Here is a 15,174-nt window from a genome sequence, read left to right as displayed (position 1 = left end):
ACTTTTATAGGCTTCTGAACCACAAATCCTGCAACGTTTATGCGCATTATAAATGTAGACTCTATAACTTTATTATAAACTAGCCGATATAAACTAGCTGTTTTACCCGCGTAGTTCCCGTCCCCGTGAGAATACGAGAACGGGCAAATATCACGGACATTCACAACGTAACTTTTTAGTTGTAAAAGAATTTTCAAAATCGGTTTTGTAGATCCAAAGATTATCTCCTACATCACCACATATTAAGTGCGATAGAAAGACGATAACGATATAGGATCTGCCCCCATAGCCAAGTGGCACGTCGATTCTATTTCTACGATCGCTAACGCTTCGAAAATTAGAAAAATGTATGGGAATAACAGATCTTGATCACTTGACCTGTCGATGGCAAATGTCCCATACATTTTTCTAATTTTCGAAGCGTTAGCGATTGTATAAAAAGAATCGATGTACCACTTGACTACAGGCCCTGATTCTCTAAGATTTAGCTTTAGAAAGATGTACTTGATAATTTCTGACACACTAACTTTTTGATAATAATTCCGACAATTTCCTTGAGAAAACCCGCAATAATAAGTACAAGATTATTTCTTGAGAATTTACCAGTCATAAGTTCATAACTAATTAAAACAAATACGCAAGTGAAATAAATGAACACTGTAATTTCGCAAACAACTTTCTGAGGGAAATCAAAGAGTAGATATATTTCAGGACTCTAAAATTGTATCCCATAAAGCAGTCCTTAACTATTAATCCTTAATAAGCCAAAACATTGACTGCATATTTATAAATTGGACACTCTGTGACCTCCAGCTTTAACTAATTAGATACAGTACAAATTCCATTAGTAAGCCCTTAATTTCTCACATCAAACACATGTGCCATGATACTTGTCATGTGTGACATTATCAAACCAAATATAAAAGCGTGTGTAAACATCCTTTGAGATGAGTAAAGCACTTCACAGGAGGCTAGTTTCGTAGACGTGGCACGTCATGTAATCTAATACCCCTGAGGACAGACACGCACAGTTAATTGAGTAAACATAGATTACACACTTCGTGCTTCGTGTGCTCCCAGCTTATCCAGTTTCTTTGCTGCGTCGACAAAAATAAAGTACACTAAGTAAAAGCTAAGCGAGGTTATGTTTTGTTTATATTATGTTTTGTTTATTCTTTATTCTGATTGTGTTTATTTTATTTTGAGGTCACTGCAACGTCACCAGGAGTTTAGGCAATTGTGGTGTCTCTGCCATTGAGGGGAAACGCTTTTTCCGAAAATTTGAAGGGTCTTTTGTGAGACTTAGACCTCCGTCCTCAGCTTACAGAGGCATTAGGACCGCTTGGGATTGTCGAAAAGATTATTTTAGACTCCGTAATCAAAAGTTTGAATTTTAAAAGTTAATTAAAATCAAATTTAGATTCAGAAACTGACTTAATGGCTTTAAGGAATTAATGAATTAATATTAATCTTGGAAAAATTAAATATAACGAAATTATGTAAATAAAACTACTACTACTATTAAACATCTGAAAAATTCACTCATGGATGCAAAACACCGTACAATAGTTGGAATTCACAACGTTTTTGTAACTACATAGTTATAGTTAGCACGTTTGTTTACCTACTTCTTGAAACTGAGAAGCAAACAAAAATTCTCAACTGTCTTATCTGCACAAAATGAAAGAGATGAACAAGATAAAGAAACGAAACAGTTTGCATACATTAAAAATACGTTTATTTACATAATAATCGATCGAGACTCAACTATTTCTTGAAATTTGAGAATTACCATAATTTTCTGCTCTAAAGTCGTCGCGCTAAATTGACTTCGAAATTAGTTTTAAAATCAACGCTGTATTGTATTTTAAGTGACGCTGTAACATCCTAGAACTGCTGTACATGCCTTGAATTTCAATTCAGTGAAAAAATTACGACGTAATGATGAAGAATCAATGATGAAAAGGTATAGGTACCTACATCAATGAAGAAACAGTATAAAATGATTTAACGTTTAGGTGTTTTGTAGATCCTACAAGGGTAAGTATTCCTATATAATATGTTCATGTCATAACATTAATTCCTCATGAGCCTATAGCCTTAAATCTATCTAACCAATTTGCTACGTGTAGATACCAACATGGTAGATACTAAAGTACATACTATTTATTCTAATTTCTAAATAACTGATTTCTACGAAACAATTTGTTTTTACATCTGTATTGAGTAATAAAGTTTTTATTTTATTTTTATCCTTCTGTACGTCACTCCAGGTAGTTAAGGAGTTACTACAACTTATTATGGACAACAAGGCGTAATAAATCACACGAGCTATGCGTAATGCTTTATTAGTATTGCGTGCGTCTGCGGCACATACAAACACGTCTTGTCTATCTATGGGTTTGTGCAAATCTTTTTAATTTGTTTGTTGATGTCCTTTTATATGCTTACATCTGGGTACTCTAAACAAAAACAATATTATCCAATATGATGTACTAGCGGACGCCTGCGACTGTCTGCGAGAAAAACAATGTTAAAATATACATTTAAGTAAACTACGAGTATCTGCTTATAGCATGTACTCGTATTTCTTATGAAACGCTACATTTACGATTCTTTTTCTGGCAAAACATTGTAATTGCTATTCCTAGCAGTTGTATCAACTTCATATAAGATCTTATAAATGAAAGCTGATAAATGATTGCCAGATGTTTTAACATCAATTAAGATTTTAATTCGTATGATTAACATAGCCACAATTAATAAAAACTAAGCCTCAGCCTCCTGACGTGAAGAGACAGGATCAACACCGGTAGCTCATAGAACTCCGTCTATTAGACTGTGATAGAACTCACTGCTAACCTATTGGCTGAGAAAGTCTAAACGTAAGAAGAAGACGCAAAATAATACCATCAAGAAGCTTGTCAGAACTATGACCTCTTGGGAAAACCTTTAACGTTACTGGGATATGGACATGGTTATGAGTAACTTAAGCCTTAATGCATTACATCTCTACCGTAAACTCAACTACACTGTACATTACACTCGTGCGTGATTCATTTACGTCAGCTGTTTAATAGACCATCTCATTATTTCAGCTCACGCTTATATTACAGCTAAGGACACGAGAAAAGCAAGGACATACTTTGTTATATGCGAGATAAATTAACCATTTCTATGCTACGTTGAGAGCTTGCTAATCCTGTACGTTAAAGTCCAATGCAATTCCTATTCCTGTAGGAACCTGCTTAAATAACAATAAGATTAGATCAGATACGCAGATAAGCAAATATTGTATCAAAAGGTCATTGATAGAAAATTTGCTTTATGCTTTTGTTTATGATTTTTCAGGGTAGATAGATACTTACCTGTTCGTTCAGGCGTCTATTTCAAATCCAAACCATTGAATTGTTTTCAGTTCAGAACTGTCAAAAGTTTGCCATCTATACATACATACTTTTCAATAGGTTTTTGGCCATTTCAGATACAACTTCCAAGGACCTATTCTCCAGTTTTAGGGTGAAACTTACGGTATTTTGACGGATTTGCCGGGTTTTTTAGCAAATGGTAAGGTAAATCAATCATTCATTGTTGATAAAAATAAAAAAGTCATTTCAAAAGAACTACACTTTCTTTTAGTTCAATAATATTTATTTTTGTACCTACCTACATATTGAAGTAAAAAGTTAGGATGAGGAACCACTTAGCAAATCTTACATTTGCAGTAAGAAACCGACGCCTGTTGCAATGGATAAGGAATGTTCCAAACCAGACATCGTTTCCAAAATAGAAATGTTACTGTTGTTATGATTCTTATTGTGAAGAAGTGTGCAGCTAGAGGACCAACATATTATACCCCAAACTATATATTTGTTTTTTTTTTTAGTTTTATCCATTATTTCCTAGCAAATTGTAGAATAATAACTCTTCGGATTTAATTTCAAAAGATTATGTATTATTTTACTTTTTTCAATAATGGGAATCGTATTATTTGGTAAACATTAATTTACATAGCTTCTGAAATTACGTTGACTAGAGATTTTGCGAATGTCAATATTATTTCAGGGATCTAGCAATGGACAATGAAAAAATCATTCATTTATTTTGTTTAGGCTGAGTGCTTGTAAACTAATTACAAGCACTTTTGTAATTTGAGTTATTTGTGAGAAATATATTTAAGTAATGTCCCTAAAGTACCTGATAATGTAGGTACGGTAAAGTAGGTAATTATTTCAGCTCACGCACTAAACTGAAGCGTCTGGTGTCTTTCAAGGAGTCTTATTTGGACACACTTTTCTGATTATACATAATTTTGTATAAATAAAGATATCTAGCTCCACATATTAGACAACTAGTTATACAATGATTGGTTACCTATAACAAATTAAAATATTTAAAATAGATGGATGCACGTACTTTTAATTCGACGTTCCTTCCCAGTCACATGGCTCGGGTTCGGTGAAAAGTTCCAACAAAAAACTTTACGATCCTACAAAAATAACACTGTACCAGTCACGAACCGAACATCACAAAACAGGAATCCCAATGGTATTGTATTGTCCCTTTCGTGCAATAGTTTCACTATGTTTCGAATTGTTTTGTTGAATTTGTATGCTTTTATTTCGCTATCGATGTTTTAGCGCGTCAACTGGACGTACGTAGTCAACCACCGCGCGCGAGTTTCAGATTGAGTTGCTTTGCTTGCTTAGCTCGCGCGCGCGGCCCGGATGACAGCTTCGACGCCCCTCCCCCGCCGTCGGGATGAAGCTTTGGAATAGAGTTGTCCCGGTTTTATTTAGTTTTATTTTATTACAACCGGTCTTTAACTTTAACTGAGATTGTGTACTATGATGTTTGTATCGGAAGATTGATGAAAGTTTTAAACTTTAATTTATTTACTCGTATAGTAGATAGAAATTACCGTTACCGCTTTCAGTGTTTTGATGTAAGAAATAAAATCAAAAAGAAACTTTCGTAGATTTTATATTGTACATAATTGTAATTTCAACAATGCCTTAAACTTTATTACGAAAATACTTAGTCGTGTTTATGATTGTTTTAAAAACAAAAACCTCATCCACCTACTTATCAAAAAGCTTTAAAAAAAATAAATTCTATTTTCAAACTTAATTAAACTACCTACATACAAGAGCATCAATCAACTATACAAAACCAAGCTGGTGCATACTCAGAAAAGAGAATTTTAATAATAATCTAAGAGCCAAGCACAAACTCCCGTACCTATTGAAAGCTCTATGCGTTGTAAAGTTGAAATTCGCTCGTCTGAACACCTTCGTATACTTCGTGAGTTGTTTATGTGTAACAAGTTCTCGAGAAAGTCATTATTGAGACCTTCGTCGGGGCATATTTTTTGTTCGGCGGCCGACGACTGTATACTGCTGTATATAAAAACGGTTTATTTTAAAATTGCGTTGATTGAGTTGTTACGCCGAGTTGGAATATCGGAGTGATTTCATGCCCGCGGCAGAGGTTTGTAAACACCACATTGCGTGCTCTGCAGCTATTGTACGGCTTATTTTAACTTACCAGTATGAGAGCATCTTGTTTTATGTCTTTTGTTGTAGGTATTAATGTCCGCTTATTAGAGTTTTTATAATACTGCTTAGTGCTTTCAAGTTATTTGCTCGGTTTCGTTCGGAAGTTTTCGAATCAAATATAATTATAATCTGTTTTACGTAACTTTATTTATCTTAATACATAGGCAGTGGGATAGCGTGCCTTGAAGGGACTCTGTATCAGAATTAGTTAAGGGGCCCATAGACGAGCGATAGCCCAGTGGATATGACCTCTGCCTCCGATTCCGAAGGGTTCCGAATTCCGTTCCGGGGCATGCACTTCCAAATTTTCAGTTGTGTACATTTGAAGAAATTAAATAACACGTGTCTCAAACTATGAAGGAAAACGAAAAAAAAAAGGTGAAAAAGGTTAGGACGAAAGATGCAACAAAAAAATGGCGGTGAAAATTTCAGGATCTCTACTTTATAGGGTTCCGAAAAATTAAAGAAAAATACAAACATTAAATTTTTAATTTTCTGCTTGAAAAATTCAGGAAAACGTTGTAATTTAAAAAAAAAATATTATCACCATCAATATTAAATATTTCCTATAGCTCACTCAATATTTTGCCAACGTACATAATTTTTTAATAAAACATGATATAGGGGAATACCCATCCCCGGCCCAGGTATACACTAACCACCCGGCCATTTACTCTTGATAATTCTTCTTTATTAATGAAATCATAACTTTATCAAAAAAAGTTTGCTACAACGTTTTACGACATTTTTAATTCATCCTTAATTCGTCCACAATGGGGACAAGCTCAGATCGTTAACCATACAGCCCGAGTTTAACGATATTTTTTTGAAGACTTATGATTGGTTTATTTGTTCGTTTTTTTGTTTGTTAAGCTTGTTGGTAACAGAAATAATAAAACAAAAAAAATAATACAGCTTCAAATGTTACGTTGCCGCTTTGGTATCTATATCAATACTTTGTCAAAAGTTTGTAAATTAGAAGAAACTTGACTGATGGACAAACAGAATATTTCCGTTTATTTATTCAAGTTTCTTTTTGGAAATTATACTATGGCTGATTTGAAAATTCGAAAGGGTCTTGAAGTTCAACGCAGACAAAGTAGCAGGCGTCCGCTAGTTAAAAATAATAATATTAATCGTAGAGAATGATCTCAGAAGAGTAAATATCTTGTCAAAAGATTTCGAGTTATACTCCTCTATGATTTTGAGAGTTTTTGTTCCAGGGCACAGATTCTTTTTTTTAATCTAGGCAGATAGAGCGCACGGAACGTATCCGCTCCTAATACAAAATGCAAAAACAAATACATTCTCGAGTCAGTACGACACGAAGCGTCGCAACAGTAATAATTTTCAATAGTAGGTACTCAAGAAAAGCGGAGTCCTATGTTTTTAAATATTTTAAAAACTAAAGAAATAAGATTGAGCATTTATTTTTGGTAATTATTGATTATATTAATTTACGTAATTATTGTTAGTTGAAAAAAAATATGAAAAAAGTTTCTGTAAGCGGATGTCAAGGAGACGCGTGATGGGTTTTCCTGGTTTTCACCAGCTTCACCACACTGCTTGTAAAGACTCATTCTGGATCAACTTTATTCTGTGTTCCAGGGAATTATAATTGCTACGAACGCCATCTATTGGAAATAATCCGAAAAGGTATTCCCATATAAAATTATACCTACTCCTGTTCATATACATGAGTTTATTACAAATCCCGCGGGAACAATGTATTTTTCCGGAATAAAAAGTAGCCTATGTTATGTTGCTTAATACCCTGCTCTATCCTCCAGGGAAAGTCCCATTATAATCGACTCAGTCGTTCCAAAGCTTAAACCGGACAAACAGACAAAAAGACAGGCAATTTATAATGTTTGTTTGTATTTTAGTATCGTCTCGTCTAACTAAGCACTTGTGAAAACTAATTTATTTTGATCACAGGCACTCTTTATTTATTTGTATTGATAGCCTGTAGTCAACGTCAAAACAAAAGGTAAACGGCTAAAAAAAGCTAGAAGTCAGAGCTGTAAACCCACAGCCAGTACATAAAAAAAGCAATATGTCAAAATAAAATTAAAAAAATGCAAATAATTTAATTTTAGGTGTTGTGTAAAATTTAAAACGAGGAATAATGGTTTCGAATCCAAATAAGTATTTAACTAAAGACATTATAGATAAGCCAACACCCTTAGAAGTGTGGCTTCAAGGCACCATTGAACAGACAGTTGGCAACGACATCCTGATAGTATCAGACACTTTTGGAAGAGTAAAAGTAGTAAAATGTGAATCAGCGGGCGGTTTAGTGGATAAAAATTCTTTACGTAAAGGTATTATATTGATATTTCTTTATTCTTTCGTAATTCTAAAATGATTACGCCAAATAGTTACCCAGTAATTTGGTTTTAAGTGGTACCAATGTTTCTTTGCAGGCCTTCCCGCCTTTTTATCTTTATTATAAGAAAATGAATAACACACATACTATTGCTAGTTTTCCTGTTTATTTTGAGTCAATTCAATCTAGTAATTCAGAAAATTCGTTTGTTATCAACCCATATTCGGCCCATTGCTAAGCTGGAGTCTCCTCTCTGAATGAGAAGGGAAGCCAATAGTCCACCACGCTGGTCCAATGCAGTTGGCAGACTTCACACACGCAGAGAATTAAGATAACTCTGCAGGTTTCCTCACAATGTTTTCCTTCACCATTTGAGACACGTGATATTTAATTTCTTAATTGCATACAACTGAAAAGTTGAGGTGCATGCCCCGGACCAGATTCAAACCCACACCCTCCAGAATCTGAGGCATAGGTCATATCCACTGGGCTCTATTCAGACAGTATGTATAAGAAATAAGGTATAGGGTGCAAATCCTCTTGCATACACTTAAGTCTTCCTTCTATGTATTTGCAGGTACATATTGCTGTATACTAGGGACGGCAGTGAAAACTAAAGGGTTGCCAGAAGTTCAGGCAACTAAAATAATTGATTTAAATTTGCAGCCCCAAATGAAAAGTGCCTGGGAAAGTGAAGTCAAGGAAGCTCAATTAGTGTTAGAAGGAAAGCTGCTACCGGATACAAGATGACATAGCTCTCAGATTTGTTTAGGTAGCTGAATTCTATAAGAGAAGAAGAAGAAGAAGAACTATTGTAATTTAGGGACCAAGTAGTGGCATCAGGTTTCACTTTGGTTTGTTATTATGTACAGTTTTAGCAGACTCAGAAGTGAATTACAAAAACAAGAAAACTAATGTTGAACGAAGATTATGATTCACAACATTTGTCAGGACAACTTAATTAACAAATCAAACTATAACCAAAATAAGACCCTAGAATGGCTGAGAATGACCTCGAGTGAAGTCATGCACTTGTGAACGTTGTGTGTACAGTTAAAGGGCCCTTTGACTGTTAACAAAAACTTCCTTTTCCACTCAAGTCACTCCCTCCGCCTATCCCAAGCAACCCAAAAAGAACCACTCAACAAGAAATGTGGATGGCTCGAACTCCACAAGCACACTGAAGCCTATTGTACGACTAGTGCCTTATATCGCAAGTTGTTCCTTCCAACTGATTGGTACCCCTCTCTAACGCCCCACTCTTTATGGAAACAAGTTGCGCCACCTGACGTCACATTTTACAATTTCTTACAAACAGACATATTAATATATATTTTTCAGAAGTTACTGATCTATACAGCTAAGTACATAGTACAGAGAGATGCGTCAAATAACTATATGTTTCTAATAAGTAAATTTCATGCCAATTTTTAGAAAATTATCAAAATATTTCTATTTGCTAGGTGAAATATGGATATTGGATAATAAAAAACAAATATTTTTGTAAAAAATGTGATTTATTTTTCCATCACCTCTACAAAATCCATTGGAATGAATAACAATATATAAAAATATAATAATTAATTATAATGTCTTTCGCCTCAACATAAATAGTTCAAGTCTCATAATATTTTCCCCTTATCTTAATAAATTGTAATAATAATAAATAAAATCTAGACAGTACATTTAACAAAACATTTCAATAGGCAAAAAATATTGTATTTAAAAAATTAACATTGGAGTATTAGACCTGAATTCACAAGAAGAAAGAGTCGGCAATTGCTGGCCATAAAAATTTCATAACAAATATATAGTGTAAACCCACCACACTCCATTATGGTTTAACTAATTATTGTGATCAAAACTATCCCACCATTTTTTTTCTTTACAAGTTAGCCCTTGACTACAATCTCACCTGATAATAAGTGATGATGCAAAGATATAAGCGGGCTAAGTTGTTAGGAGGATAATAATCCACACCCCTTTCGGTTTCTACACGACATCGTACCGGAACGCTAAATTGCTTGGCGGTACGTCTTTGTCGTTAGGGTGGTAACTAGCTAGCATTGGAGCAGTGTGGTAGGTTTAAGGTCCTTTTTCCTTCTCCTATAAGAAGAAAGGCCTAGCCCTGTAGTTCGCTGTTAAAATATTCTCATAATGATCATAAACTGGTTCTCATATTGTTACTAACTGCAGCTAAATTATTAAAAACTGGCCAATATAACTATGGTATCTTAACTCCTCGGTCCTTAACCTTGGTGAAGACCTAGACGGCCTATTAAATTTCTGGAGCAAGCTCGGCTGGAGTGAACCCAGCGAGGACCTACACTGAATGACTTACATACAATGGTTCAGTAGGAAGAAGAAGAAGAAGAACCTGGATGTAATAATACATTTGAGCCCATCACCAGGCAATCAGGATTGTGACAAGTTAAGAATATGGCAATGTTTACTTTACAATTTAGCATCGCTCTTCAACAGTGGGCCGAGTTTTTGAGCCAACATAATGTTGCCAGCGAGTTTCAGTCTTCCCTTCAAGTAGGCAACCTGTGGACTCAGGGTTCCGGATGCAATCTCCATCAGATCATTGTCTGACACTGTCATTGTTGTGTCAGCTTTGCCAGTCTTCGGTTCTCCCTGGTACACTGTCAAGTCTTTCTTCAAATCCAAAGCTGTGAATGAAATTTGTTTATATTAGTATTAGGGAATTGTTATTGAAAATTGTTGTGACTTGTGATCGAAATATAACTATTTTACATTCCATTAATAATCGAATATGGATGAAAAATCGATGTCGCTTTTAATTACAAAAATGAAAGAGGAGCTCGACAAACAAACAATAAATATTATGGAAGCTATAAGTAAAAGTTTAATGCTGAAAATCGACGAGAAAATCGAGCCCATTCTCAAGGAAAATGTACAAATGAAACAGGACATAGCCATACTACAAAACAAAATTAGCTTTTTGGAAAACAAAACCAAGAAAAACAACATTATACTGCATGGATTGCCTGAAAAGGACGAAAACAGGATGGCTCTATCTGTTCAAGTATTGGAGCAGTTACACCAAACGGGAGTGCAATTAGAAAGGTCAGATATTTGTGACTTGTACAGAATAGGAAGAAAAAATGAAAATAAGTGTAGACCGATATGTATTATCTTCTCATCCTTTTGGAAAAAAGTGGAGGTAATGAAAAACAAGAAAAAGCTTAATAAAACTTTTTACCTCTCCGACGATTATCCAAAGGAAGTTCTACTAAAAAGGAAGGAGCTGCAATTAAAATGCAGAGAAGAAAGAGAAAAAGGTAACTATGCCTTTATTAAATATGATAAACTTATTGTGAAAGAATCAAACTTAGTAGACAAAAGGAAACGGTCACCATCCACAACTCCACCATCGAATGATTCTGATACAAGCATGTCTCGACCTAGCAGCAAAATAAATAAAAAAGATGCTTTTGCATATATGAAGGCCCGAGCATACTCCATGTCTGAAAATAACACATATAATATGCTACCATAGGATAGATTTGACACTGGTTTAAAATCTCCACTTAAATTATGTTATAAAAATTCACAAAAATTTCCCAAGCTGGCTAGTCACCATGGGAAATTAGACTACCACCCTCCAGAGCACACACCTAAAAAGATAAATACTAACAGAATAAATAACATATACATAGCAACATTAAACACCAGAACACTCAGAAAAGATGAAATGCTAATTGAGTTGGAAGAAGCTATAAAATTGATTAAATGGGATATTATAGGACTTAGTGAAGTCAGACGACTTGGTGAACATATTGAGGAACATGAACACTATATTTTCTGCTATATAGGTGAAACCCAAGGCCTTCATGGAGTAGGATTTATAATTAAGAAATCACTAAGAAACAAAATAATTGAATTTATTGGTGTAAATGAAAGAATTGCGCTTCTCAATATAAAACTTGACAATCAGAAGGACCCATGGTCAATAATCCAAGTATATGCACCAACTGAATTAGCTACAAAAGAAGACAAAGATCAGTTTTACTATAACCTCAATAAGACAATGGAAAGAACAAATAAGAACCTCATTATAATGGGCGATTTCAATGGCCAGATAGGGAAAGAAAATCATACAAGAAACCCTTCTATAGGAAAATACTGTACTGGAAAACTTAATAACAATGGTCAAAGATTATTGGATTTTTCGTTGCAATATAACCTCTCAATAATGAATACATTCTATAAGAAGCGCAAATCAAGAAAATGGACATGGATCTCCCCAGATGGAAAATACAAAAATGAAATTGATTTCCTACTCACAAACAAACCAAAAATATTCAAAGATGTAAACATTGTCAACAAATTTAATTTCAATACAAATCATCGTCTTCTGAGGGGAAAAATATCTTCTACTTCACCAAAAATATCAAGAAAACATATTAATAGAAAGACAAGGCATATTCAGACTTCAATGCCACCAAACTTAATAGAAACACTTAAAATACAAACACTACAGGGTATTAATAGGACACAATCAGTTCAAAAAAACTATGATTGCATTGAAACGACCTTGAACAGTTTAAACAAAAAATTTAACACTGAAATAAGAAACACAGACAAGATAGGGTCTGAAGCAAGAGACCTCATAGCTAAGAGGAAAACACTATTAGTAGACAAGAAAAACAACAGGAAAGAAATTGCCAAAGTAAGCAAACATATAAATCACAGGAAATCATACAGAAAAAAAATTATAAGCAACTTTATTAATGAAACAGGAGGTGTACGCAAAGCTTTAAAAGTGTTACAAGAAAGCAAGACATGGATAGCTGGAGTAAACAATAAAAGGAACAAAAAAATAACAAACCGTAAACGAATAAACCAGTTAGCTACAGATTTCTATGAAGACCTTTACTGGGATGCTATTACTGAAGAAGTAGATACCAACAATGACCAAGAAAACGAAGAACCTATCCCATGCATCCTAAACGGAGAAGTAAGAAGAGCCATACTGTCCCAAAAAAAGGACAAATCACCAGGGGATGACAGCATAACAAACGAACTTCTTAAAAATGTAATAGATATAATAACTTGTCCCCTCACTATGCTTTTTAATAATATCTTAGATACAGAAGAAGTGCCAAAACAATGGACACAGAGCACAATAATCCTGATTTATAAAAAAGGAAGTAAAGAAGACATTAACAATTACAGACCCATAAGCCTTACATCAAATCTATATAAAATATTCTCAAAAGTTTTACTAAACCGAATATCTAGCACTCTGGATGAACACCAACCAAGGGAACAAGGAGGCTTTCGTAGTGGGTACTCAACACTTGATCACATCCATGTTATAAAACAGATAATGGAAAAATATAATGAGTATAGTATGCCCTTATATATAGCCTTTGTAGACTATAACAAGGCTTTTGACTCCATTAAACACAATAAACTATGGGAAGCCTTAATGGATCAAGGAGTTGAACAAAAATATGTACGCATTTTAAAAGAAATATATAAAAACGGTGTTGCAAAAATACAATTGGAACAACCAGGAAGAGAATTCAGAATATTAAAAGGAGTAAAACAAGGTGACCCACTATCGCCCAAACTATTCTCTGCTGTACTCGAAAATATATTTAGAAACTTACATTGGAACAACTTTGGCCTAAATATAAATGGAAAAAATCTAAACCATTTGAGGTTTGCTGACGACCTTATTTTACTATCAAATAACTCAAAATCACTCCAAATAATGGTACAACAACTAGCCACAGAAAGTGAGAAAGTCGGTTTACACATGAACACCAACAAAACAAAAGTAATGACTAATTGTAAGAAAGAAGATATAAAGTTGGGTTCAAACATATTGGAGTATGTTGATGAATATATTTATTTGGGTCAAACAATATCACCGAGAGAACAAAACACAAAGGAAATAGACAGGAGAATATGCAACACCTGGAAAAGCTACTGGTCCCTTAAGGAAGTAATGAAAAATAAAGATATCCCTATATCAGACAAGTCTAAAGTATTCAACACCTGTATCTTGCCATGCTTAACCTATGGTTGCCAAACCTGGGGTCTGACTGAGAAAAATATTATGAAACTGAAAACATGCCAAAATAATCTAGAAAGAAGCATGCTTCATATAAAAAAACAAGACAAAGTCAGACTCTCTACTATCCGAAGCAAGACCAAGGTCAGAGATGTGGCAGTAACAATTAAGAAGCTTAAGTGGAAGTGGACAGGACACTTCATGCGGGATAAAAGGGATAAGTGGACCAGGGATGTGACAGAGTGGTATCCTAGGATAGGAAAAAGGAAAAGAGGTCGCCCCTGCCAAAGATGGGAGGATGACCTCAGACAGACAGCAGGAGACACATGGAGAAGGAAAGCAAGAGATAGAGAAATATGGAAGTGTCTGGAGGAGGCCTATGCCCGAGGGCAAGCTGAAGAAATGAATCAGTGTCAATGATATGTTGTAATAATATTTTGTTTATAAATTCAGCAAATAAAGGCTTTATTATTATTATTATTATTATAGTATTAGAGAGCCGTGATAGCCCAGTGGATACGATCTCTGCCTCCAATTCCGGAGGCAGAGATCATAATGTGAATCCTCCTCTCAGAATGACAGGGGTTAGGCCACAATAATCCACCACGCTGGCCCAATGCGGAGTGGCAGACGTCACAAACGCAGAGAATTATGAAAAGTCTCTGGTATGCAGGTTTCCTCACGATGTTTTTTCTTCACCGATTGAGACGCGTGATATTTAATTTCTTAAAATGCACACAACTGAAAAGTTGGAGGTGCATGCCCCGGACCGGATTTGAACTCACACCATCCGGAGTCGGAGGCAGAGGGTCATATCCACTGGGCTATCACAGCTCAATTGTAGGTTTACTCCATTTCCTAAGCAAAAACTTAAAACCTGGGCTAAAATTTAGTACAAGAATAGAGTTCATGGAAACTTACTCCATTGCTTGATGGTTTTTCCATTTTCAGTGATATTGTAGAGGTATACAGCGCCCACACTCTTGGCTTTGTCCGGGTTTTCCTTCACGCCCTGCTCAATCTTGGCGAAGAGGGAGTCACTCTTCAGTGAGCCCGCAGACTGTGCGACCTGTGAGCTTGGTGCAGCTCCGGTATCTTTGACCACGTTCTTCAAATCAACATAAGCTCCTGTAAAATAACAATATTTAGTTAATACAGTTCAGTTTTATTGCTAACTTTTGAGGAAGTTCATCATAAATAATTATTTAAAAAAAAAATTACAACCAACTTCAAAATGT

General features: G+C 34.9%; 3 protein-coding genes across 3 annotated transcripts in view; 1 reads left to right on the top strand and 2 right to left on the bottom strand.

Annotated features, from left to right (window-relative positions):
- LOC112057967 (growth arrest-specific protein 1) overlaps positions 1 to 4,701 on the bottom strand; it is a 38,737-nt gene extending 34,036 nt beyond the window's left edge. Inside the window, exon 1 of the mRNA XM_024098582.2 lies at positions 4,417 to 4,701. The gene's annotated coding sequence lies outside the window, so the exon portion shown is untranslated. The remainder of the gene's footprint in view (positions 1 to 4,416) is intronic.
- A 2,851-nt stretch (positions 4,702 to 7,552) lies between these two features.
- On the top strand, positions 7,553 to 9,398 carry LOC112058019 (uncharacterized). The gene is made up of 2 exons (XM_024098677.2): positions 7,553 to 7,882; positions 8,465 to 9,398. Exons 1-2 carry the CDS (start codon positions 7,687 to 7,689, stop codon positions 8,635 to 8,637), a joined length of 369 nt encoding a protein of 122 aa, XP_023954445.2. The 5' UTR covers positions 7,553 to 7,686; the 3' UTR covers positions 8,638 to 9,398.
- Positions 9,386 to 15,174, bottom strand: part of LOC112057966 (peroxisomal multifunctional enzyme type 2) — a 27,230-nt gene continuing 21,441 nt past the window's right edge. Inside the window, exons 14-15 of the mRNA XM_024098581.2 lie at positions 14,858 to 15,064; positions 9,386 to 10,559 (exon numbers count right to left, since the gene is read on the bottom strand). Of these exons, the coding sequence (XP_023954349.1) occupies positions 10,342 to 10,559; positions 14,858 to 15,064 (425 nt within the window). The 3' untranslated portion in view covers positions 9,386 to 10,341. The remainder of the gene's footprint in view (positions 10,560 to 14,857; positions 15,065 to 15,174) is intronic.

Source organism: Bicyclus anynana, chromosome 20 (genome assembly GCF_947172395.1).
Source record: "Bicyclus anynana chromosome 20, ilBicAnyn1.1, whole genome shotgun sequence".
Classification (NCBI taxonomy): domain Eukaryota; kingdom Metazoa; phylum Arthropoda; class Insecta; order Lepidoptera; family Nymphalidae; genus Bicyclus; species Bicyclus anynana.
This window is presented reverse-complemented; position numbering and strand designations above follow the sequence as displayed.

What these genes read in the sequence shown, in the direction of transcription:
- LOC112058019 (XM_024098677.2), top strand. Translation starts at nt 7,687, where the DNA reads ATGGTTTCGAATCCAAATAAGTATTTAACTAAAGACATTATAGATAAG. An exon ending in TAAAAATTCTTTACGTAAAG is followed by an intron (nt 7,883 to 8,464) that starts GTATTATATTGA and finishes ATGTATTTGCAG; the next exon opens with GTACATATTGCTGTATACTA.